We start from the raw sequence: 22595 nt of genomic DNA, 5'->3' as shown, positions 1-22595 counted from the left end.
ACTGTGTCAGGGCCACAAAAGCCCCAAGTTTCAGAGAATGTGAAGTGTGATAACAACTAAAGAAGGTTCTGCATTCTTATCTTGGCTTGAGGGGCCTGTTGTAATGGAAACTTGAAGGTGACACGTTACATAAATACACAGAAAGCAGTTGCTGGTGGTGGTCAGCAGGGGCCCTCTTACAGGTTAAACCAGAGATTACAAAAGTGGTGCAATAGACCTCTTTTTCACACATCTGAGAACTGTATTCTCATGAGGTAAGAGGCCATGCATTAGGGCTGAAGTCTGGTCTTTGGGGACAGATAATGCATTCAATTTGTTTGAAAGGCCTCAGTTGTTCTCAACTGTACACTTAAAAGCAGACATGAAAAGGGTTCCAGCCTCAGTCATCCTTCATTGAAAGTTTGGTTTCTCTGCTGCAAATAACATATAATTAAGATTTGACAAGATTAGTTTATTGTTCATTATTGCAATGGATTAAGCAGCAGACAAGTTATCACTAGACACAGGAAAAAACCACTTGAGTTGGTTCAATATCCAGAGGACAAGGATTACCTGCACAGCGTTATTCTGATCACACAGCCAGAAGGATGTCACATCCTCCCTTTGTAAATAAATTAAATAGTTTCTTTCTTTTTGCTTACACACTAGTCAGCTTGCTTATCTTCAGTGGATCCAGTTCTGCCCACAAGAAATGAGCTTCAGTGATCAGAAGAATGAAGCATGCTGAATTTTAACCAGAGGTGTCAGATGTCTGTCGTTCAAAGGTGAAAGGTGGTCGGTTTAAAGAGAAAACCAGACAGCTTACAGAAGAAACAAGAGCACATAGTGTACAGTATGTGTGTTAGGCTCTAAAGAAAATTATGCTTCTGTTTCTCTTTATTGCAATTTTGAATTATGAATGCTACTAATAAACTCAAAGGTCGTGTTCTAGATAGTTTAGATTTATACCAAGTAGTAGTCGTACTGTTTTTTCCACTCTTATTTGCAGTTATCTGGAAAAAAGAAACTGACTGCTTACTCTTCACTGCTTTTGTTTTTTAAACTACATAGAGGACAAGAGTTCATTAACATTAAAGCATTATGTGTATGTTATTATTGTTAACTACAAAGGGGTTCTGGGACCTCTCAGTCTTTCATCATAATATCTCAGTGATTGGTTTATGATGAATACAGCCTAGTATTCTTAGCAGACGTATCTACTGTATGTTGGTTTGATATTCGATAGCTTACTGGTGTCTACTGTGAATCTGGGTATTTTATTTTAAAGCCCCCCTCCATTCAAAAAGATGTTTTGCTTCTTGTTCCTACGGTTGGTTGTTTGAGCTTCACTTTTCAGGATGATACATGAGAAGAGTTTGACACTATAAGGCTGTTTTCACATTCTTCCACTGAAAGTGGAAAATTTCTTTGTTATTGAAAAGTTTAATGGGTGGGCCTACGAGCATGATTTGTGAGATTGCAACTAGTTTGGAAGGCAATTGTGGTCCAGTATGCAACTTAAAAAAATGTGATGTGGAAACTTTGGGGGAAAAACATGTCAGACACAATTTAGTATTCCAAGCAGAGGATATTTATATGTCCTAAAATATGTGCTGAGTAAGGGATCGGCTGCAACCTGCCATCCCTCCAGGACCTGCACACCTCCAGGACACTGAGGCAAGCAGGTAAGATCATGCCCAACCCCTCCCACGCCGCACATTAACTTTTTGAAACGTTCCCCTTCAACAAGAGACTGAGGCGTATCAAGGCCAAAACCTCACCCCATAAGAACAGTGTCTTCCCGAGAACAAAGGGAACTGGAGCACACCGATTAACTCACAGCCTTTACTTTAACGGTTGTGAATTAATCAGTGTGCTCCAGTCCCTTTTGATCTCCGGAAGTCTGCTGTCCTCAAAATTAGGAGCACCTGATTCAGCTGCATTTTGCTGGAAGATGTGTGGAGAACCCGGTTTCCACAGTTTCTTTCCATTTGCAGTTGTCCTCATCAACAAGGCTCAGAACCCCCACTGACAAGGACTGTAACCCCCCATGGACTTTACACATTAAATTAATGTAGAATCCCATAATCTTATATTTGCACATCTGTGATCTTTGATCTAACATGGCACGTTATATTAGCACAACTTGTCTTATTATTATTATTATTATTGTTATTATTATTATTATTATTATTATTATTATTATTATTATTATTATTATTATTATTAATTACACACTGAATATACTGTTTACTCATGGTCAATATATTGTACATTTCATCTCATTCTCTTCAATTTAAAATTTAAACCCGTGGCAGCTCTTCTCAGAATATATTTTACATATATTTTTATTGTAAATTTCTTTACTTAATTTTGTGTATATTTTTGACTATTATGCAGCACAACAGTGAGGCAAATCTTACTTGTCAATAAACCTGATTCTGATGTCTACAACGGATCTTTAAGTAAATTACAGATGTGAATCCAGGAGACACTCGAGCAATGAATATGGTTCATGAATCGCGAGTTGTGACATTGTATAGTTAGTTCTGCGAACTCAAAATTCAAGTCCTGCGTTTTTTTGATTCAAGGTGGCATAACACGTTTACGAGGAGTACCCAAACGCAACATAAAATGCACATTACGAGGAGCACTTGAACGCATCAGAAACATCCCCGCTAGCTCCTCCTCTGAACTAGTAGATCTCAAAATATCTGGATAGATGTAAACTGCATAGGGACAAGCTCAGCCCCCATATTGCTTAACAGTGTTTACATGGTTAAATCACTTCTACTAGCTACTGTACCCAGGGGGAAGGCCAAGGCTAGCTGGGTACTAGCCGACCTACTTCACAACAGCAGGCGTTACATCACTTTGGGTCGTGTCCCACCTGGGAAATATCGGCCTAAAGGAGTCAGCGCTGCCAAATTCCTGCGATAGGCACTGTAATGTTAATATGACACACTGACCTGTCAAACTTAAACAGAAGAACGATAGCTACAGTGACTTCAAGTGATTTTTGTTTGTCAAGACGCGACTGGTTTCATCGTTCCCCCCCTCCGTGAGTAAAACCAGCAGGGTACATGTTGTCCAACCGTTTGCTGCAGCTTTGTTAATTAGATTTAATGTAGGCAGGTACGATGTGAGCTTGCTACTTGTTGTTATGATAATCAATACTTCTTTAGCATTAGCCTCCTGTCCTGTCAGGGCTGTTGTTTGTGTCTTTTCCACTGGCAGAAACGCTCGGTGGCTGTGGCTCGGGCCTAGCTTACGTAGCTAACACTTTACCTAACCTAGCTAGCTACGTTGTTTATTTTGCGTTATTGTGTTATTAACACGCTCAGATAGCTGGAGGTATTTAGCTCAGAATCAAAACACTTCAGGTGGTTTAAAGATGGTACTTGTTTTTTAAAAAAAAGTTGTAAACATCACTGATAACCACCTTCACCAGTTAATGACCTGCTCTGCTAATGCTAACAGTGACGTTGGAAGTTATGAAATGTTTAACCGGCCTCTCCTGTTTGTGAGCCCCTAGCTAATTTAGCCGCCTCCGCCCCTCTCTGATTAACTTTCTGTTTTGTTTTGTTCACAGGATTTTGAGCCAAAAAAGAAGAGTTATGTCCTGTCCATGCACTTCGGCTGCCAGGTTGTTCCTAAACACTGCCCACAGAGGTAAGAAAAGGAAAAGTTGACATCTTGCCAGTTGGCTAAAGCTGCATGACATTGTGCTATTTGCTACAGCCTTAAAGTAGGTCTCCAGCTAACCCAGATCGCTGTCTGTTGTGACATGTCATGTAATGTCAACAGCAGGTGGAAAAGTCAACAGTGTTATAACTAAGCTAACGTTTTTACATCGGCTTGCATGTCAGAGTTTCACACCTGTTACATAGTTTTTAAAGTACATGACACATAGTGACATAACACACTTAAAACTCAATGTTAAGTTTCTACTGCTAAGCTAATGTTGTTGCATCTAACAGCCTTCCAGAGCTGCTCAAAGTTTTAAAGGACAGAAAGCTAATAATAAAAAGACAAACACAGTATGATAAGTATAAACTGTGCCTAATATTTACATACAGTGTTACAATAGTGGCTTTGTCTATGAGCTTGTTCCTGTTGATAATATGCGGTGTGGTCAGCTGTAAATACCATAGTCCTTTATGGTGCTATTTTGAGACTTCTGATCTGTTGTAAACTAATTAAGGACAATTCCCTGAAGACTACGTGCAGGGCTACAACTAATGATTAATTTCTCTACCAGTTAAACAGTGGATTATCTTCTTGATCAATCATTTTTTAATGAAATGTGACAAGACAGCGCTATTTAACAAAACATGCATCTTCTGGTTATATATACAAATACATACACAAAGAATATACAGAAATCATACACAGAACCATGTGGGGAAAGAAAAACAAAACAAAAACTCTGATGAACTGTTAACAGAAAAGAATTATTACATTACGACTGTTTACCTAGATAAAGGGCTTTTGTTTGTCCTCTTCCAGCCTTTCGCCAAGTAACTGGTTTTATTAGTTTATATGTTTCTCATGTGAACAGCCAATTCAGACTTTGTGCACCATATATATTTTATTATATACAATAAAGTAAAACAGTAAATTCTCACACAGCAAAAGCTGGATCCAGATCATGTTTGTTATTTTTTGTTGAGCCATCGATTATTAGAATACTTGTACATTAATTTTCATAGGAACAATCATAGATCGTATGTAGTATTTTCTATAATGCTATTTGGTTATTGGTGTAATTATTATTCAGCACAATATTTGTTGTATAGGTAAACAAAAACATTACTTAACTAACAAACATAACATTCACTTGAAACATCTGGTCACAAGCTACAGTGTTTGTAGGAGTCAAAAGTGATGTTGCTGTTGTTACAGGATTGTCCTGCTCCCGGATTCAGCTGTTTTCTCTGAGTCGTCAGGGGTCTCGGGAAACTCATTTGCCTCCCCGGGTACGGGTGAGGTCGTTTTCAGAGACTGCTATCTGCTACGCCTCTAAAGATGGGACAACAAAGGACAGCGGAAGTGATGGTGGAAAGGTAATCTCCTGGGAGGATAAATCTAATTTGTAGTTCTCTTCCACTGTAATACCCCACACCTTTGTGTCCACAGAAGAGATGATAATAATATAATTTGATATGTGCTGACGCAATCATGTTTACACAGAAAAGCATCAGTGAGGGGAAGAGACTGTCCGGCTCTGGCGGATCAGGCAAGGGAGGAAGTCAACTCCGATGCCCTAAATGTGGAGACCCCTGCACACATGTAGAGACATTTGTATGTGAGTAAACTTAAAAATATTGGACAAACAGTCACCAAGACAACTGACCTGATATGAATTTTGGGTGAAGAGTGATGTAGAAATTTTAAAATCAGGAGGTGGAAGTGTATAGGAAGATAAACACACCTGTCACAGATGTTTTAGTTGAATTGGTGCACAACACCTTATGGGGCTGATGCAGGCAGAAGTATGTGAGCTCAGATAGAGGTGGAAATTTATTTGCCAAACACGAATAAAATATAAAAGAAAATGGGAGAAGGAGAAGGTTACGAGGGAGGTTCTGTCTCCAGAATATGAAAACTTAATGTCAGACAGCGAATAACCAGCAGAAGAAATGTGGTTGTGTCATAGCTGGATGCCACGCAACAGGATTGAGGAGGAGGAGAAGAAAGTGAAAGAGATGGTTTGTGCATTGGCTGAATAAAAAAGGAAAGAGAGGGAAAGTACAGCATACTGATCCAGGGGAAGGATGAATGTTTAGTTCAATCTGAGATTCTGTGGTAAAAACATGGCAGTCATAGTTGTACATCACAAACAACCTCAATCTAATAGTCATACATAATTTCATGGCAAAAAATAAAAAAATGTCAAAATAAAGATATGTAAGGAAACACTTTGCATTTTCTCTTGTGTTTTGCAACAATCAGCTGTGAGTTACTAAGCTGTGTGCTTCAAACTGAGCACTGTTTTGGATGATAGATGGTGTCAGAAACCTCCTCTCAAACAATCAGATTAGGGATATCTGTTGTGTTTTTGTAATGTTCGTGAAACTGACACATAAAGTTAGTGCCAGTGATTGACCAGGTGTTCGTCTTGTCACCGTCCATGTGACTGCTCAACCACTCACCATTCAAGGAAAAGTCACAAATATACACCCTAAGTGGCATGACATCGCCATTGCATGTCACACTCCTCTCTCCTCCATTGTTTCCAGTCTTGCTACACTTACTCTCAAATAAAGGCAAAACGCCAAAAAAATAATCTTAAAAAAAAGAAATGACTACAACAGAAACTTGCATCAGTTGATGTTTTGCCAGTTCTCTATGTGGTTTTAGCTTTATGAGCAACCCCTTTCATTCTTGATTTCTTAGTCAACGTAATAATCTGCAAATTCAATCAGTTGTTGAGCTATAAAATATGTCATGAATCTCTTCGAACAAGGTTGTGAAATGTTTCAGTACTGAATGTGCTGTGTGTTGTTCTTTTGTAGCATCAACACGATTTGTCAAATGTGAGAAATGCCATCACTTTTTCGTGGTTTTGTCTGAAACGGATTCTAAGAAGGGGCTAAACAAAGAGCCAGAATCTGCTGCGGAGGCTGTGAAACTGGCATTTGCACAGAAACCTCCCCCTCCCCCCAAGAAGGTGAGAAATTAAAGCAGGAACTGAAATAACTTTCATTACACATTCAACAGTAATTATTGTATTACACTTTTATACTGTTACACTTACTATAAAGTATATATATTTTTTTGTATTTCAGATATATGCTTACCTCGACAAGTACGTTGTTGGCCAGTCCTATGCAAAAAAGGTGTTAGCGGTTGCAGTGTACAATCACTACAAGCGCATCTACAACAACATCCCTGCTGGGAGTCGACAGCAGGTGGAGGTGGAGAAACAGCCCTCTCTGACACCTCGTGGTCAGTATTACTGCAGTATCGGTGTCTATAAATATTCGACTTTGCATTAGATAACTTAAGAGGTTGCAGAGTCAAGAGCCATATATTCTTAAAAAACCCACACAAATAAGTGATAACAGAGGCTGCAGCTGTGGTCTTAAATCCTAACTTGTCTTGAATCCTAATCTGTATTATTTGGCATTTGTTCAATAATTGTCTCACGCAGTTTTGTGTAAACTTCCTTTCAAGGCTGTATTGTTAATGTGATAACGGTAATGATAATGATAATATTGATTTGAGTACTTTCGTCCTCTCCCTGTAGAGCTAGAGATGAGAAGACGAGAGGATGAATACAGATTCACAAGTAAGTGATCAGTCCTACATACATATGATCTTTATCAGCGGCGACTTTAAAAGTCATAACCAATCAGCGTTTTTTTGTTTTTATTTTTCATCAGTTGCACAAATGCCAAAATGTACAGACTCTGTGGCTCTTCAGTTAGAGCTTTGTTAAGCCTTTTTTTTTTTTTTTACAAATTTCCAGCAATGGAGTTATGTTTCTCAACCTAAATAATTAATTTATTAAATGACAATTACTTATTAATCACTTACTCTCTGGGAATTTGATACCAGGTGATACGGTATGTGTTTTTTGAGGAGTTACAGCTCAGCTACAGCAGTGACTGGTTATCGTGTGTTTAATTTCCCATTGATGTCTTCAGATGAGCTACATAGACTGAGGTCAAAAAATTATATGTGTTAATCTTTGACTGACAACACAATAAGATAAGGTTGCCTAGTGGCCTACATTCACATGTGTACTTTTGCTATTTTCAGTCCAGCTGTCCCCACTTAGTAACTCCAGACTGGCACAGACTAGGGCACATATTTTTAGCCTGTATATGTAAACTGTTACCATCAATGAATGGCCTGTTTTAAATTGTCAACAACATCACAGCACACCAAGTAGTGCAATAGAAAGGGTTCAGTCGCTTTCAGATAAGTTCTTATTTTTCATTCATACAGGTAGTCAGTCCCAAAGCTAACCCTTAGGTTTGTTTGTTGTTGCAGAGCTGCTGCAGATCGCAGGGATCAGCCCTCATGGAAATGCTCTGGGAGCGTCCATGCAGCAGCAGACGAGCCAGCAGGCACCTCAAGAGAGGAGGGGCGGGGAGGTCTTGGACTCCACACACACTGACATCAAACTGGAGAAGAGCAACATCATACTTCTAGGTCCAACTGGCTCAGGTAAGTGATGTATCAGCATTGTTCTAACTTGTAATATTACACAGAGACCCTCATTAAAACAGGCGCTATTTATTTGTAAATATGGGTCTGTATTGCCAAAAGAAATTTGATCATGGTTTCTCTAATATTTCACAGGAAAAACATTGTTGGCGCAGACACTGGCGCGATGTCTGGATGTTCCCTTTGCAATTTGCGATTGCACCACACTAACTCAAGCTGGATACGTGGGGGAAGACATTGAATCAGTCATTGCCAAACTGCTGCAAGATGCCAACTACTCAGTGGAGAAAGCACAACAAGGTGGGCAGAGGGACTACATTTAAAAGCAGTGTAGATGCCCATGTTAAAATCATATCATATGTTCTTTTTGAACCATTTTTCTTAACAAGCAGAAGAAGCAAAACACCCACTCTGTTCTCTCCTTCACCATACCATTAATATTCAATCAAGGATGGACAAATTACAACTGATAGGCCTTTGGAGAATGGAGCACTTGCAGGTTTTTAGATATATTTTTTCTATTTTATATGGAAATTCTGAAATCGGCAAACACACATTAATAATGATTAAAATTAAGACTGATGTTAAGTTGGTTTTGTAATAAGTATTAAAAAGATAAAGCTGAAAGAGAAGACACAGGAGAGCTGTAAATGCAAAGCATTAATCTAATTTATGAAGTCAGTATGAACATTATGGCACAGTGACAAACGTGGCCTCTGTTCTCTGTATGGAAGCAGCTGACTGGAGATGTTTATAATTTAAATACTGAAGAGAAATGAAGGTTACAGTCAAATATAATTCAACTCTTTATCACCAACCCTGTAATGTGTAGCTGAGGTTACTAAAGGGTTGTCTACAGCTATGCTAGCAGCTCTGTGAGGCTGCACTTAGTGGCCACAATGGTGCTAAGAGCTAAATGTTAACGTCACTATGCCGCTGTAACATGCTCACAACGACAGTGTTTACATACTGCTGTTTACCATAGCCTAACATTTACTAAGTAGCTCCGAACACAAATTACAGCTGAGGCTGATGGGAATGTCATCAGTTTGACTGGCATTTGGTCATAAACTAAAAGTATTATAATTGAAAGTTTGACTTGATGGTGCCAGATGAAAAGTTCAGGGATCACCAAAGGCATGAGGATACATCTGGAAACCATGAATGTCAGAACAAAGTCCGTCCAATCTGATATTTCAGTCTGGACCAAAGAGGTCAAGATTGCCTCTGTCATCCATAGAGCCACGCAATACCGATTTACTGAAATCAATACTGATTTATAACAAACATAATAAAACAGTTGCCATAACAATCTTGTTGAAAAAAAGCGTGGAAAACCACTCAGTAAGACTTAACCCTTGTAAAGGTTAAATAATGTTTACTTATATATAAATTACTGTGTTACCCTGTTACACCCTGTTTTAATTTTGCACATTAAATCACATTTCCACTTTCCGTTACTTACGTGGGTGGAATGTGTTCCTGTCTCGATCTTATTGGACAAGCTAGATTGGGATCAAACTCGGATTAACACAAGTAAACATCAGCGTAATTCAGGGTCAACTCAAAGTAAACACTGTGTACATGTACTGTATACGTTTATGAGAGAAAGGGACTGTCTCAGGTGATGTTGAGAAGTCAAACTTAAGACTTCAGTGGCCCTGTCCTTGTATTCCATGTGCAGGTATTGTGTTTCTGGACGAGGTCGATAAGATTGGCAGTGTGCCTGGCATCCATCAGCTGAGAGATGTGGGAGGAGAAGGAGTCCAGCAGGTCAGTATTCAACCCTTATTACATTAAATAAAAAAATCTTTTATGCAATCAAAAGACTCATTGTGAAACCCAAACCACAAAATGAGTCAGAATTATACTGGAACTTGAATTAAAAACATGTCAGCAGATTTCATTTATGACTGTAAACTAGTTTCCTGTTTATTTCACTTTTGTCTTGTATTGGTTGACTGACACTTGCCTTGTTGTTGACCTTTTCCCTTTTTCTCTGTCAGGGTTTGCTGAAACTCTTGGAGGGAACAATTGTCAATGTTCCTGAGAAAAACTCCAGGAAGCTGAGAGGAGAGACGGTGCAGGTAGACACAACAAACATCCTGTTTGTTGCATCCGGTGCCTTCAACGGACTTGACAGAATCATTAGCAGAAGAAAGAATGAGAAGGTAATTTTAACACAGCTCACACATACTCATCAGCCAAGATTTCTGTTTATCATTCCTTCCCTTAACTTGATCATCACGGTTCATTCCTCTTCAGTATTTGGGTTTTGGAACTCCCTCCAACCTGGGGAAAGGGCGGCGCGCAGCGGCCGCAGCAGACCTGGCCAACACCAGCGGTGAGACAGACACCGTGGCAGAGATTGAGGAGAAAGACAGGCTGCTGAAGCACGTCGAGGCCAGGGACCTGATCGAGTTCGGAATGATCCCGGAGTTTGTCGGCCGTCTTCCTGTGGTCGTTCCTCTGCACAGCCTGGATGAAGAAACGCTAGTCCGAATCTTGACTGAACCACGCAACGCTGTAGTGCCCCAGTACCAGGCTCTGTTCAGCATGGACAAAGTAAGGGTTCTTATACTGTACAGTGGGGGCTTCTCTACTATGTTTGAAATGAATAAAAGTGCTTTTTATTGATTTTTAAGTAGGTTTTTGAATCAGATCTGCAGGCACTGGATGTCTCTGCTAGAATGATATCTACAGATCTTTTTAGGTCTGAATGACTGGATTCTAAAAATTGAACTGAACTTAAAATGTTTTTTGTTTCAGTGTGAACTCAATGTGACTCAAGATGCCTTGAGGGCCATAGCCAGGATGGCTCTGGAGAGGAAAACTGGAGCTCGTGGGCTCAGATCCATCATGGTATGTGAATTTGCCAGTGGTATAAAACTTTTTATTTGTGATAAAAACTTTCCATTTTGTTGATCTAACACCGGTCTTTTTTTCTTCACTCCACAGGAAAAGCTCCTGCTAGAGCCAATGTTTGAGGTGCCGCACTCCGACATCATGGCTGTCGAGTTGAACAAAGAGGTTGTCCAAGGAAAATCACAACCCAGATACATCAGGTCAGTCTCTCTCCTCTCACTAAACATTTCAGAGATCAGATTCTTGTTTTGCCCAGCACACTGAGTCTCCAAAGTTGTTTGGTTTGAAACCTGAACAGCAGTTTCCATTTGAATTTCAGAGCTCCAGCCAAGGAGTCAGCAGAGGAGGAATACGACTCCGGCATTGAAGAGGAGAACTGGCCTCGACAGGCGGATGCTGCAAACAACTGAACCACATGACACTCATTTCACCTGAAGACAGTGCTGTCTGAAATCATTTGATTACTATGAACCTTTTGATACCAATTCTGGGTTTTCTTATAGCCCCTGACAAACAAGCTGTGGACATGTAACAGATATAATGAAGGCTGCTGGTTCTCACCGAGGAGTGTTTTCATAATGAACAAGTTAAGAGAGTGTAACAATGTTGGGTCCCGTGCATCAGATGTTAATTCTCTAGCGGTGCACTCGCAGGGTGGACCTTTATGAAATATTTCAATCTCTGGGGATTGTTAACATTTTATCTATATAAAGATAATGCAATTTTATTCATGAACAGATTTGTAGCTAGTTTATTTGTTTTCTCTTTTTGTGGTGATGGGATGTAACGGCAAGGGAAGCAAATGGAAATTATGGGATCATACTGTACACTTGAAAACATGGGGCGCTGAGAAAGTGTAGATGTGATGTTACCATGTCAAGTATTGCCTTATATCATAAGGGCATGATATTCCATAAGCACTGTAAATGTTAAGCTACACTGCTTAGGTAGCACTTGTAAGCAGTTTGTATGACATGACCTTTAATTAGGAGAACACATTGTGAAGTGTAACGCACCAGCACACTAAAACAGAGAAAAATAATGGTCTTTTTTAACAGCCAGAATGGTTATTTTTCAGTGTTTTGCTTCCTCCTCTAGCCCACTCTATAGGGAATGTATATGTGTTTACCTGCAGACCTCTCTGTCACAGGACTGGATCAGGGGTCTGTCTCACAAAGGAGGATAAGCAGGTTACCCAGGGAACTTCAAAGTGTTTAATGAGGTTTTATGTTTTATTAGCTAGCCCTTGAAATGCTGAATCGTATTCCTAAAACCTGATATTAAAGCTCCAGTGTCCAGACTCAAATAATTATCAGACAGATAATCTTCTTCACAGTTAGCTGGCTGCCACTCAAAGCCTGCTTCGTTAAACATCCCTCAGAATAGCACATTTTTATTTTCTGTGTGTGTGTGTGTGTGTGTGTGTGTGTGCTCTCCAGCATCGGGAACACACCTTTAGTGATGTAATATCCTTTTACTAAATGGTACCTCAATACACACATCTGTAATCAAGCCTCTACCTAAATGCTCTCTGACTGAACCACGCTGCTGTACTCTTAAGAAAAAAAAAAAAAGCTGTTTGTGCTATAAAATGAGATTAAAACTAGATCTGTTCTCCCTTTGCTTTAAGTTTCCTTTTCTTTCAGTACACTTTCAAAACTGCTTTTCTCTATTTTCAGAGGTCTGTTACAGAACCTGTAAACCCCCCTATGTTTGTGAATCTTTAAATTTACTGTGATTGTTAAAAATATATAAATAAAATGTATATCTCTGTACAGAACTTTAAGGTTTTTTTTTTTACTTGTCTGCAGACCTTTTTAAGATGTTGACTAAAACAAACAACACGTGAATGCAACAGACATCACAGTGTTGTACACTGTACCTTTATGTAATCAGCTAATCTCTGGAAAGTATCATGCCGTTCTTTGTTTCCCAATACCTCAGCATTTCTCTAATCCTCCTTCTGATCCACGTTGAAATTACTAAGTCACACAGCCTGAAATGTGGCTTTGAACATGGACGATACAGCTCCAGTCAACTAAAAAATTGTAAGATACTGAGGAAAAATAATTATACATTTTACATTGTTAATGTATTCATAGTAAAACATAAAATAATTAGACATTTATGTTGTTATACGTACATGTACAAAGGTTTTTTTTTAACTTCTTATGTATGATTCTGGTAGGTATTTATATACATATTTAAATACTCCATTGTCTGTACTGTAGCTTTGGGATTATAGCAGGTGTCTGAGGTGTTATTGTAAACAACTCCTCAGATGATGTCAGAGGCTTAATGATGAAGAGGTTTATCACACATGATGATGTCTATGTGTTCGTCATTTACTCCTCATACCTGCTTCAGAGCGCCGAGGACCTGAGAGAAAAACAACCTGACAGGTGAGTGCTGATAAAACTGTGATGACGTTCTGGTTCTGTATCTATAACCTCAGGAACTCTTTGTGGTTCTTCTGATGCAGGTGCGTTTTCAGTGCATATTTGGTGCGATGAACGCTCTGGAAGATGTCCCATTTCAGACCCCACTGGGTCCACTGAGGGAGGAAGTCCAGCTGGTGACCGGTCCAGACCTCACTATACCAGACTGCCATCGGATACTGCAAGAAACTGAGGTCACATTTCCAAATGAACAGACACATATTCCTGTTTTGAAATGTCTTTCAGTAGCAGTGATTTGAGAGAGCTCATATGCTCTCTCTTATGCAATTCCTGTTCAGTAACACCTAATTATTTTTCCTCTTATATTCATGCTCCCGTTAAATTGTTAGAAAAATCAATTGTTTATAGTACTGCGGTCCAATGGGCCCAATTTCATTCTTCCCAATACAATTCCTGGAAGATTTGATCAGATTTGATTGATTATCAAGATGCATTTCAATGTTTCTGTAAAACTGTATTGTCTTCCTGCTGAAAAGTGTTTTGGAGCTGCATCTGAACAGGTTATATGAATCTGACTACAGGTCACTGCTATTGTCTTTATATTTGTGATAAACATTTATTTATTGACATTATCCTCATATGCCTTTTTTATGGGAAACACAAGTGGAAATGATAAAATGACTGATGGCTGACTTAAATTGAGCTGTTTTAGTGTCCTGTGCTTTTTCAACTATGACATATCAAACTGTTATGGAAAAGGCTTAAAGTCTTTCTTTCTCCTGCAGTACGGATTCAACCTGGAGAAGTGGATTGTAACTAGGCAGCAGCCTGTCTGCCAGGCCCCATCCTGTCCCCCCTACTGGATGATGTTCAGCAGCCCTCAGGTGACCCACAGGGTCAGTCGCAGGGGCAGTGACCCGTGGGTCAGCCCTCGGCCCCGCAGTCACAGTCTGAACTCTGCAGACACACGCTGGCTGCACCATCGCACCGTCAAGTTCGTCATATCTGACTCAGAGGATGAAGATGGGTACAATGAGGATAATGAAGGCTCCTCCACTGAAGATACACGTCACCTCATCAAGATAAGAGAGCGGCCCCGGAGCGCTGCACCCAGAGACAGAGTCTCCAGAGTCAAAGACATGCACCGGGGCCCCTCCATTCACCACTGTAAGCCGGACTCACCTCAGACCCTCAGAGGCCACAGAGGCAGCTTAACATCTCTCCAAGACTTCAGACAGCCGCTGCGTGCACTGGAGCAGCACAGGTCACAGCAGGGCAGCCCGCTCCCTCCTGGGCAGAAGAACTGCAAGAAGAGGCAGCGTCCACTGGGCTCTGTGGGCAGAAAGTTCTCCCTAAACGCACCTCCTGCTGGTCCGTCTCCATCCAGGCTGCAGCAGCAACGACCCTCCTCTGCAGGGCCTGTTGTCAAAAACCGCCGGCAGAAGGTTTGTTTTTCTGTCAGTGTATCTGAGAAGAATGTTTATCATACCTTTATTTCTTCTCTACTTCCTTCCTTCTCATAACTCACCACGCTTGTCTGCTCCTGTGTTGTCATCAGGCCCTGAGGACAGGTGGCTCTCGTGGGGTTTTCTTTGACTCAGCAGCAGAGCTGTTGTCAGCGCTCAGCCAAGAAGAGAGGGAGCTACTTGAAACCATCACTGAGAAGGGTTACCCTTTACGCACAGCTATTCTGGCACTGCAGAAGACAGGCTATCACAGCCCAGAGAAGGTATGTCCTATTTTGCTTCATAAGCTGTGTGTTAATCACCTTTTAATGGTTAACAAACCCTGATAATGTCTAAATCAAATGCTTATGATTTGCCTTATTAAGAGCAGACTTGACAGCTAACTGTAAAATGAAAGCCTACACTTCATCAAACCTGCCTTCAAAAATGTTTAGACTCACATTTTGTTATATTTGCTTTCCACAAGGTAAGTAGTTGCTCAAATTGCAGAGCAAAAACCACAAATCCTTCACTTGTATGTTTGTGAGCTCACAACCTGTAAACCCAAAGTCTTACATATCCTTTGGGACAGCTTAATAGTGATCTGAAAAGCACCGACATTTAACCCCAAATAAACTAATTTAAACTCTGTATCAGTTTACTTGAAAGGTGTCAAGACTACATGGTGTACATAGAAAAGCATTGAACTCATGTTAATCTGCTTCATCAAGGCCGAATGTATCATTACCAAAACTACTTGTTCTTTTATCAACAGATCCTAAAATACCTAGTTGCCAGTGACCGTCTGTGTGAGCTGGGTTATGATGAAGCACAAGTAGAGGAGGCCTTGGAGATGTTTCAGAACTGTGAGAGCAAGGTGATCCCAGCTCCTTTTACTTGTCAGTGGATACAGAAAGCCATGCCCTATCTTAACTGGATGTTTAACATTGAAATTTTGTTTCAGGCTGCCGAGTTCCTGCGTCTCCTCGCTCAGTTTAATGAGATGGGCTTCCAACAAAATGCCATCAAAGAAGTGCTGCTCGTTCATGAAAATCATCGTGAGAGGGCTCTTGAAGAACTCATGACACGCATGGCTTAAAGCCGAACATGTTCTCATTTCTAGTCCACATGGAGAAAGGATTATTTTCTATGGTATGTGTGGAAAATGTACTAAAGATACTAAACAGATAATGCCTTCCAACTGTGCTGTTAACATCTGTGCAACTCAACCACAGAGGCTGTAATGAAAACATTTCAGTATAATTAAAATGACACAGAGTAAGAATTACACTTAGTGAGGATGAATGTTCTTTTAAAAAGTTTATTTACAGGTTGACTTTTAAAAAAGCAGGAGCAGCAGAAGTTTTTGAAGAGCAAATTTAGCTGTCATTCCAGCTGGATCAATCGATTCATGGGCTAACTGCTACAGTACTAACTCTCAAGTAGTGAATTATAGATAAGTTTCACTTAAAAAGGCTGTATCCCCATAAGAAAAATGTCAAATAAAAAGCCACAACCGCCTAAAGCCACAAACATCATTAACTTACCACAAAAATATATACAGAAGAGAAAATTGCCCCAGCAGTTGACATTGAAATAAACTCTAATGAAAACAGGATCACTTGAGTCTCAAAATGTTCACATGGTGTAAAATATTTACATTTTTTATAAAGAAGTTCAAGTTCCCTCTTGTCCACTTTAACTAACACCAAACTACCACCGAGCTGGGCGACTCCTGGCACTGAAGCTGCTCCTTTTGATCCATCAGTGTTGAGTGACGGTGGAGTTCAGCAGTCCCGACTTCCCATTGGATTTAGACGCCTTCGAGAGCTCTCTCTGTGAGAAAACAGCAAACTTAACTGTCAATATGTATTCATAATAACAGTGTTAAAATGTCAAATATTTGAATATACAAACATATTACCATGTGTCATAACAATATGAAATGTTATATATTCATTTTGGAAAGATATTTCTTTAATTAATTTGGTGGAAACTGGCTCAGAGTTATTGAGTTTTTGGCTTGTCTAATTTTATCTAAATTGTTACTGTATGACCATCAAAACATCAAACATGAGATTTTTAATAAATTTTGTCATCATGCTGGCAATCCTTTTTGTCTTTCTGTTGGTTTATCCTTGTATCAAAACTCTTAAGTTATATAACCATGCAATTGTGTCTGTGTCTCTGTCTTGATGCAAACATTTTCAAAAAAAGGAAAATCATTCATTGGATTTAGGAAAAAAAAGACTAAAAAAAAAAAAAGGGCTAATAAGTTCAGGTCAAACAGGTATTCACCAAAACAGTGATGCCAAATGGTGAGCTTCAAATTTACAGTGTGAACTATATAATACTACATACTGAAGGGGAGGATTGTCGCTCTTGATGGTACCTTCTACTGGTGTAATCCAGGAAAACTGATTACTTTCCTTTACTAGGTTGGACTTTTTGCAGTTAAGGACTAAACAGATGTAAAACAGCATTTACCGCAAATTCCGAATAGGAACCAGCAATAGAGTTAAAGGTGAAGGTGTGATCTTGAGTATCCTGAGACCTTAGTGTGCCACTCGGAGTATTTCTATTAAGATGGGAGATGTTTTCCTTGTTCCGGTCAAGTGCACGGGGAGTCTTTCCATGTCCAGGGGTTCGCAGGCCAAGACTCTAAAAACAAGACCAACTACAATGTTAATGTGTTTTTTTGTTTGTCTTTCATTTTTTACATTATTTCAGACTATAGGACTATATATAGAATACTTATATCTCCAGTAAAAACATCTGTAAAAATGGTGACCATGATATTTGACATAACTGCTAATTTAAGCGCATCTAAAAGTAGAATACAGGAAATAGTTGTTTATTATATTACAGTCAAGGTGTTCAACTGCAGCTGTTGACCAGTATTAGGGTGGGGAAGGAAATATAACCAAATGATCTACTTACAAAAAATGGGTTCATGAGTGTATCCATATATAACTTATACAGAAATGGAGAAAATGTTGCACCCTACCTACCTAAAATAGAGTGCTAATCCACAATATGGATTCTGTTGATGACATGAGTCACAAGGATCACAGTGATCATACCTTGCTGGCAGACAGAGGAGGTTTCGCCATCGAGGTCTGGCACATGGTTCCACCGATGCCTGAGCTAAGGAAGCTGGTAGGAGTGGAGAAGGTCGAGGTGCCATTGAGCTGCGTGTTGAGAGGAAAAAAATGGTGAGTCAACTTTTCATTACACTTGCCCACAGACCACTACACACGCAAATGTGATAAATCTGACACAGCTGCTACAGGACCTCACCCTTCTGACTTTGCCAGTTGTGGGAGTCCCGGCTATCCGTCTTTTGGACGGAGTCCTCACTGCGGTTCCATACAACATGTCCTCCTGAGTCTGCTTGCTTTTCTTCAGTTGCTATTTCAAACAACAAAAGGATATAATCATTTTGAAACTGTTGAGAAAAGGGAAATTTGAGGAATTAGTTTTTAAAGAAAGTATTTGCATACCCTCTCCAGTTTCTCCTTCTCCTTTTCAGTGTGGTGGTGATCCCACTGCTCCTTCACATACTCCAGAAATTTCTGCCCATTCACCAGGAACTCCTTGCCGTGCTCCTGCTCCCATTCATCAATTTCAGCCTTCAGACTCTTTTCCAGCTGAAAACAAAAACAGGAAAAATAATTTGACCTTGTTTTGTGTGGAAAGATTTAGCACTGAGATAAACTGTCAGTCATTACATAGAAGTCCCATTTTTAAATTTCCTTTGTCAAAATTTGGTGCACAACAATCAAATAAACATGGCTCATTAACTGAATGTTTGAATATCCCCATCTGTTGGCCCAAATTGGTAATGCGCCAACAACCTCAACTGTTTCCACTCTCGTCACATATGGTTAGCTTGACCTCATTTGCTTCCTTGCCAATTGATGTAATTTGACAGGTTTTATTTAATCCCCACTAACAACTTCTCTTAGAAGCTAATGACTGTCGACGATACCAATCCTGTTTATACGTTTACTGAGCAGACAGAACATGTCAATAAAATGTACTTTAAAACATTTCCTTACCTTAGGCAAACTTTTCTGTAGGTCACATCTCTGCTTCTCTTCTTTCAGAAGGTTCCCACCTCTGTTGTTGAACCTCATAGGGTCATTAGCTTTTCTCTGAGATGCAAAGTACATACAGTTACCACACCAAAAAAAGGTTTGTTTTCAATGCTTTCCCACTAAATTCAGAAGTTAAGTACTCACGTCAAGCTCCAAGTACAAGGTCCAGTTCTCCTGCCATTTCGTGACTCCCTGAAACAGCTCTTTGTGGTCCTCGAAATACTTCTTCAGAGTCTTGACCTCGGCCTCGTGCCGGTCGAGAAGCTCTTCGGTGAAATCGTCTGTGGAAAGAAACATGCGTTGAGGCAAACACTCCCTCTGTGATAATCTACCGCATATATTCAGCGCAAACAAGGTTTTGTAAGAAAAAAAAAAAACTTTTCACCATCATTGTATGGCACAAAAGCTTGCTTTTGTTCCTGGCTGTAGAAGCATCTCTCCCATAAAAGGGCAATCTCAGCTCTGATGGCCTCAATGAAACTCTTCATGCTCTGCATTTTCAGCACCTCTAAACGCTCGACTTCAGCCTGGAGCTGGAAGGACAGAAAACACAATATTATTACAATTTTTTATGACTGAAATGACTATTTGCAATGTCAAAGACTAACTTATAGATTTCTTACTGCTGCAATGTTTTTCTTCTTTGACTTTTCCATATGCTCAGAGAGTGCTTCCCTCTCCTCTTGGGGAATTTGAAGTCTTTCCCACAGCTCCTGGATCTTAGTGCGGAGTGCTGAGCAAAGGAGCTCATTCTCAGCCTTGCGTTCTTGCAACTGGAATAAGGCATAAAAGACATACATGTATAACAATAGGATATCATACGCAATGTTATGGGCTGTTACATCATAGCCTTGGTTAAACAAAAAACTAGATGCAACTATCACACAAAAATCACCTGACTGAGGAGTAGTTTAAGTGCAGCAATGTTGTCATTTGACAGACAAAACTCCTCCTCATCCTCACACATCACATCTGTTTCAAAACTGGTCTCTGCGTGCCGCTCCAGTTCATCCATGCATGAGATGATTTCCTTCTTCATGCTCACAAATTCATCATGACGGCGCTCCTGAAAAGACAGTTACAACCATACACGTTACAATCCAGGTTAAGAAAACTCAGTAGGTTGTTAAAAAATAGAAAGAAAGTCAGTAACACCTTCTCTTTGGTCAGATCATCCAGGTAGGCACGATATGTCTCTAGTTCCTTCAGTGATGGGATGGACTCATGGTCAATGCAAAAAGGGGTGGTGCACAAAATATCACACAGCTCATTGTCTTTGGCAGTGAGGCCCTTAAGCTCTTCCATTCTTTGCTTCTTGTGCTCCCTCATCACCTGAAGACGGGTGCGGCTGTTCTTCTCCAACTGCAACATGGTACAGCCTTCTTCCTCCTTTAGAAAAATCCAGAAAATTAGGCAGATAGTCTAGATGGGGATGAGAAAGCAAGTATATATTTCCTGAATGTGACTGTACCTCAAAGGGGGGCAGCTGAAGTTCACTGCACAATTTATTAAGTTCCTCCCGACAGGATTCTATGTTTTTCATTAATCTCTTTTTGAGCTCCTCCTCCTCAGCAATCATTAGATCCAGCAAACCCTGCAGTGCAAAGGAAATCAAAAATGTATAAGTTAGTTAGCTCTGTAAAGTCAACAATCAGCATGAGACTTTCTTCAGCGGTTGATGTGGGACTCACTTTGATGTGTTTGTGAACGTCATTGGTTCTCTGCACACGCTGCTCCTCTGGTATCCCTATTTCCTCCCAAATATCCTGCAACCTGACCAGTGCTCTGTTGAGGTAGGCAACAGACTCTGCTGCATGGACTTCACTGAAAGACAAAAAGCATTTGAGTCTGTCAGTGGTCTGGAGACTCAAAGGATGGATTCACAATTTTTCAAGCCTGTCTTAAAACAACAGTTAGGTGCCCAAATTAACATTGAAATAGGTTTTTCTTGCCAAAGTCATTCCTCTTGTTCATATTGGCCATTAGACGATTCCTTCATAATGAATTTTCAGTGTAAGTGATGGGGGCCAAAATCCACAAGCCTCCTTCTGTACAAAAATGTATTTAAAAGTTTATTGGAAACTCAGCCGTCCAAATGAGTCAAATCAAGTAGATATCTTTCAACATTACAGTCGAAAGTCCCTCTTTTTGTTACTGTACTCCCTCTGCAGCTCAACAGGGAGGCACAAAGAGGGAATTTGGCAGATATCCACTTGATATGACTAATTCAGACTGCTGACGCCTCATTTAAGCTTCAGATCAATGGAGCGGATTTTTAATGACCAGTTTGAACAGGAGTAATGAATACAGCGAGGAAAACCTCTTTCGGTGTTCATATGACTGTTGTTTTAAAACAGACTTGAAAAATTGTGAACCTATATATTAACACCCGATACCAGTCAAACAAGTTTCACCATTCGTGAGGATTTTAAATTCAGTAACCAGTGCTGCTGGTAGCTCAGAGCTATCGTCAAATGCCTCAACCCATTGATATGGTAAGCAAGCTAACATTAGCTAGCTTTCGACGCTGTAATTTACTGTGGGATTAGTTGTAATGTTAGCTTAAACAATAACAACACACGAGTAGCATGATATTAAAAGAAAGCAACAATACCATTCAGAATCACTCATCGCAACATAAGTAAGCGGTCACTCCGTCCCAAAGCGTGGCACAAGCTGTGTGCGTCACGGTAGAGCTAACTTACGTTAGCCTTATAACCAGTTTGCCAACAGAAGTGTTACGGTTTAATAATTAACAATGCAATTAATTCAAAATTAAAAGGTACTAACCTCGCTCTCATGTTGCCACCGTAGATCACTAAAATGTGTATTTAAAAACAATATTTCTTAACGTGAAAGCTGACTTTAGACATAAAAAAGCACTATTAATACTGGAGAGTCTACAGTTATCAGCTGCCCGTTCGTTGTCGACTTCACCAGGTTTGAAATTTGCACCTAAACAATATTTGGGCTGTGATTGGCTGAATGCAGTGACGTCAAAGGAAACGGTTATGGGAGGGCGGTGCTCTGTCTAGGCAACTAAAAGCCCCGCAACACCCATCCTGTAAGAAACGTCCAGGCCGCAAACCCTAATGGAAAATAACGTGAAAATTAATATCGCAGAATTATTCTTCACAATTTAGATAAACCACCACAGGCGTCAGTATGATGTGTAGCGGCCTTCTGCCTTTCTGTGAGGTAATTTAATTGAATACATTGCTCACTTCGTTTAACTTGATCATAAGGGTGTAACGCATGCGCATGTCAATACCAAAACCATTTACAGGATCAACTATAATATGAGGGTATACTATATTGTTATACAAATACTATAGACATTTATCACATAATGATGTATATATGTAGGCTGGAAAGTAACTAAGTACATTTATTCAAGTACTGTATTTAAGTACAATTTTGATGTACATGTACTTCATGAGTATTTCCATTTGATGCTACTTTATACTTCCACTTTACTACATTTCAGAGGGAAATATTGTACTTTTACTCAACTACATTTATTTAACAGCTTTAGTTACTTTTCAGATGAAGATTTGACACAATGAATAATATAACAAGCTTTTAAAATACAAAACATTCTTAAAGATGAAACCAGTGGTTTCCAAACT

At 39.8% G+C, this 22595-nt stretch overlaps 3 protein-coding genes across 7 annotated transcripts; 2 read left to right on the top strand and 1 right to left on the bottom strand.

The window, feature by feature from the left end:
- Nucleotides 1-2703: 2703 nt before the first annotated feature.
- clpxb (caseinolytic mitochondrial matrix peptidase chaperone subunit Xb) lies at nt 2704-12645 on the top strand. 2 transcript variants are annotated; one of them, XM_044356914.1, is made up of 15 exons: nt 2705-3040; nt 3572-3651; nt 4885-5045; nt 5173-5287; nt 6498-6652; nt 6771-6930; nt 7232-7273; nt 7981-8157; nt 8293-8457; nt 9842-9930; nt 10164-10328; nt 10423-10722; nt 10927-11019; nt 11116-11222; nt 11342-12645. In XM_044356914.1, the coding sequence occupies exons 2-15, from the start codon at nt 3597-3599 to the stop codon at nt 11430-11432; spliced, it is 1875 nt and encodes a 624-aa protein (XP_044212849.1). In that variant the 5' UTR covers nt 2705-3040; nt 3572-3596; the 3' UTR covers nt 11433-12645. The 2 variants fall into 2 exon arrangements, with proteins under 2 accessions (XP_044212850.1, XP_044212849.1); XM_044356915.1 differs by lacking the exon at nt 7232-7273 and having other exon boundaries at nt 2704-3040.
- Nucleotides 12646-13280: 635 nt separating this feature from the next.
- On the top strand, nt 13281-16321 carry LOC122985916 (ubiquitin-associated protein 1-like). Of its 2 annotated transcripts, XM_044356941.1 has the most exons (6): nt 13281-13424; nt 13505-13654; nt 14207-14866; nt 14980-15150; nt 15642-15743; nt 15831-16321. In XM_044356941.1, exons 2-6 carry the CDS (start codon nt 13532-13534, stop codon nt 15963-15965), a joined length of 1191 nt encoding a protein of 396 aa, XP_044212876.1. In that variant the 5' UTR covers nt 13281-13424; nt 13505-13531; the 3' UTR covers nt 15966-16321. The 2 variants fall into 2 exon arrangements, with proteins under 2 accessions (XP_044212876.1, XP_044212875.1); XM_044356940.1 differs by lacking the exon at nt 13281-13424 and having other exon boundaries at nt 13433-13654.
- On the bottom strand, nt 16172-21919 carry LOC122985906 (protein regulator of cytokinesis 1-like). Of its 3 annotated transcripts, none has more exons than XM_044356917.1 (14): nt 21757-21919; nt 20658-20790; nt 20438-20560; nt 20122-20355; nt 19862-20032; nt 19590-19739; nt 19352-19499; nt 19111-19247; nt 18928-19023; nt 18370-18516; nt 18167-18277; nt 17950-18057; nt 17354-17527; nt 16172-16702 (listed from the first exon to the last, which is right to left on the bottom strand). In XM_044356917.1, the coding sequence occupies exons 1-14, from the start codon at nt 21765-21767 to the stop codon at nt 16631-16633; spliced, it is 1815 nt and encodes a 604-aa protein (XP_044212852.1). In that variant the 5' UTR covers nt 21768-21919; the 3' UTR covers nt 16172-16630. The 3 variants fall into 3 exon arrangements, with proteins under 3 accessions (XP_044212852.1, XP_044212851.1, XP_044212853.1); XM_044356916.1 differs by lacking the exon at nt 21757-21919 and adding an exon at nt 21581-21684; XM_044356918.1 differs by lacking the exon at nt 21757-21919 and adding an exon at nt 21581-21684 and having other exon boundaries at nt 17421-17527.
- Between the last annotated feature and the right edge of the window lie 676 nt (nt 21920-22595).

Source organism: Thunnus albacares, chromosome 7 (genome assembly GCF_914725855.1).
Source record: "Thunnus albacares chromosome 7, fThuAlb1.1, whole genome shotgun sequence".
Lineage (NCBI taxonomy): Eukaryota > Metazoa > Chordata > Actinopteri > Scombriformes > Scombridae > Thunnus > Thunnus albacares.
Note: the sequence above shows the minus strand (reverse complement) of the source record. Positions and strands in the feature narration are given on the sequence as shown.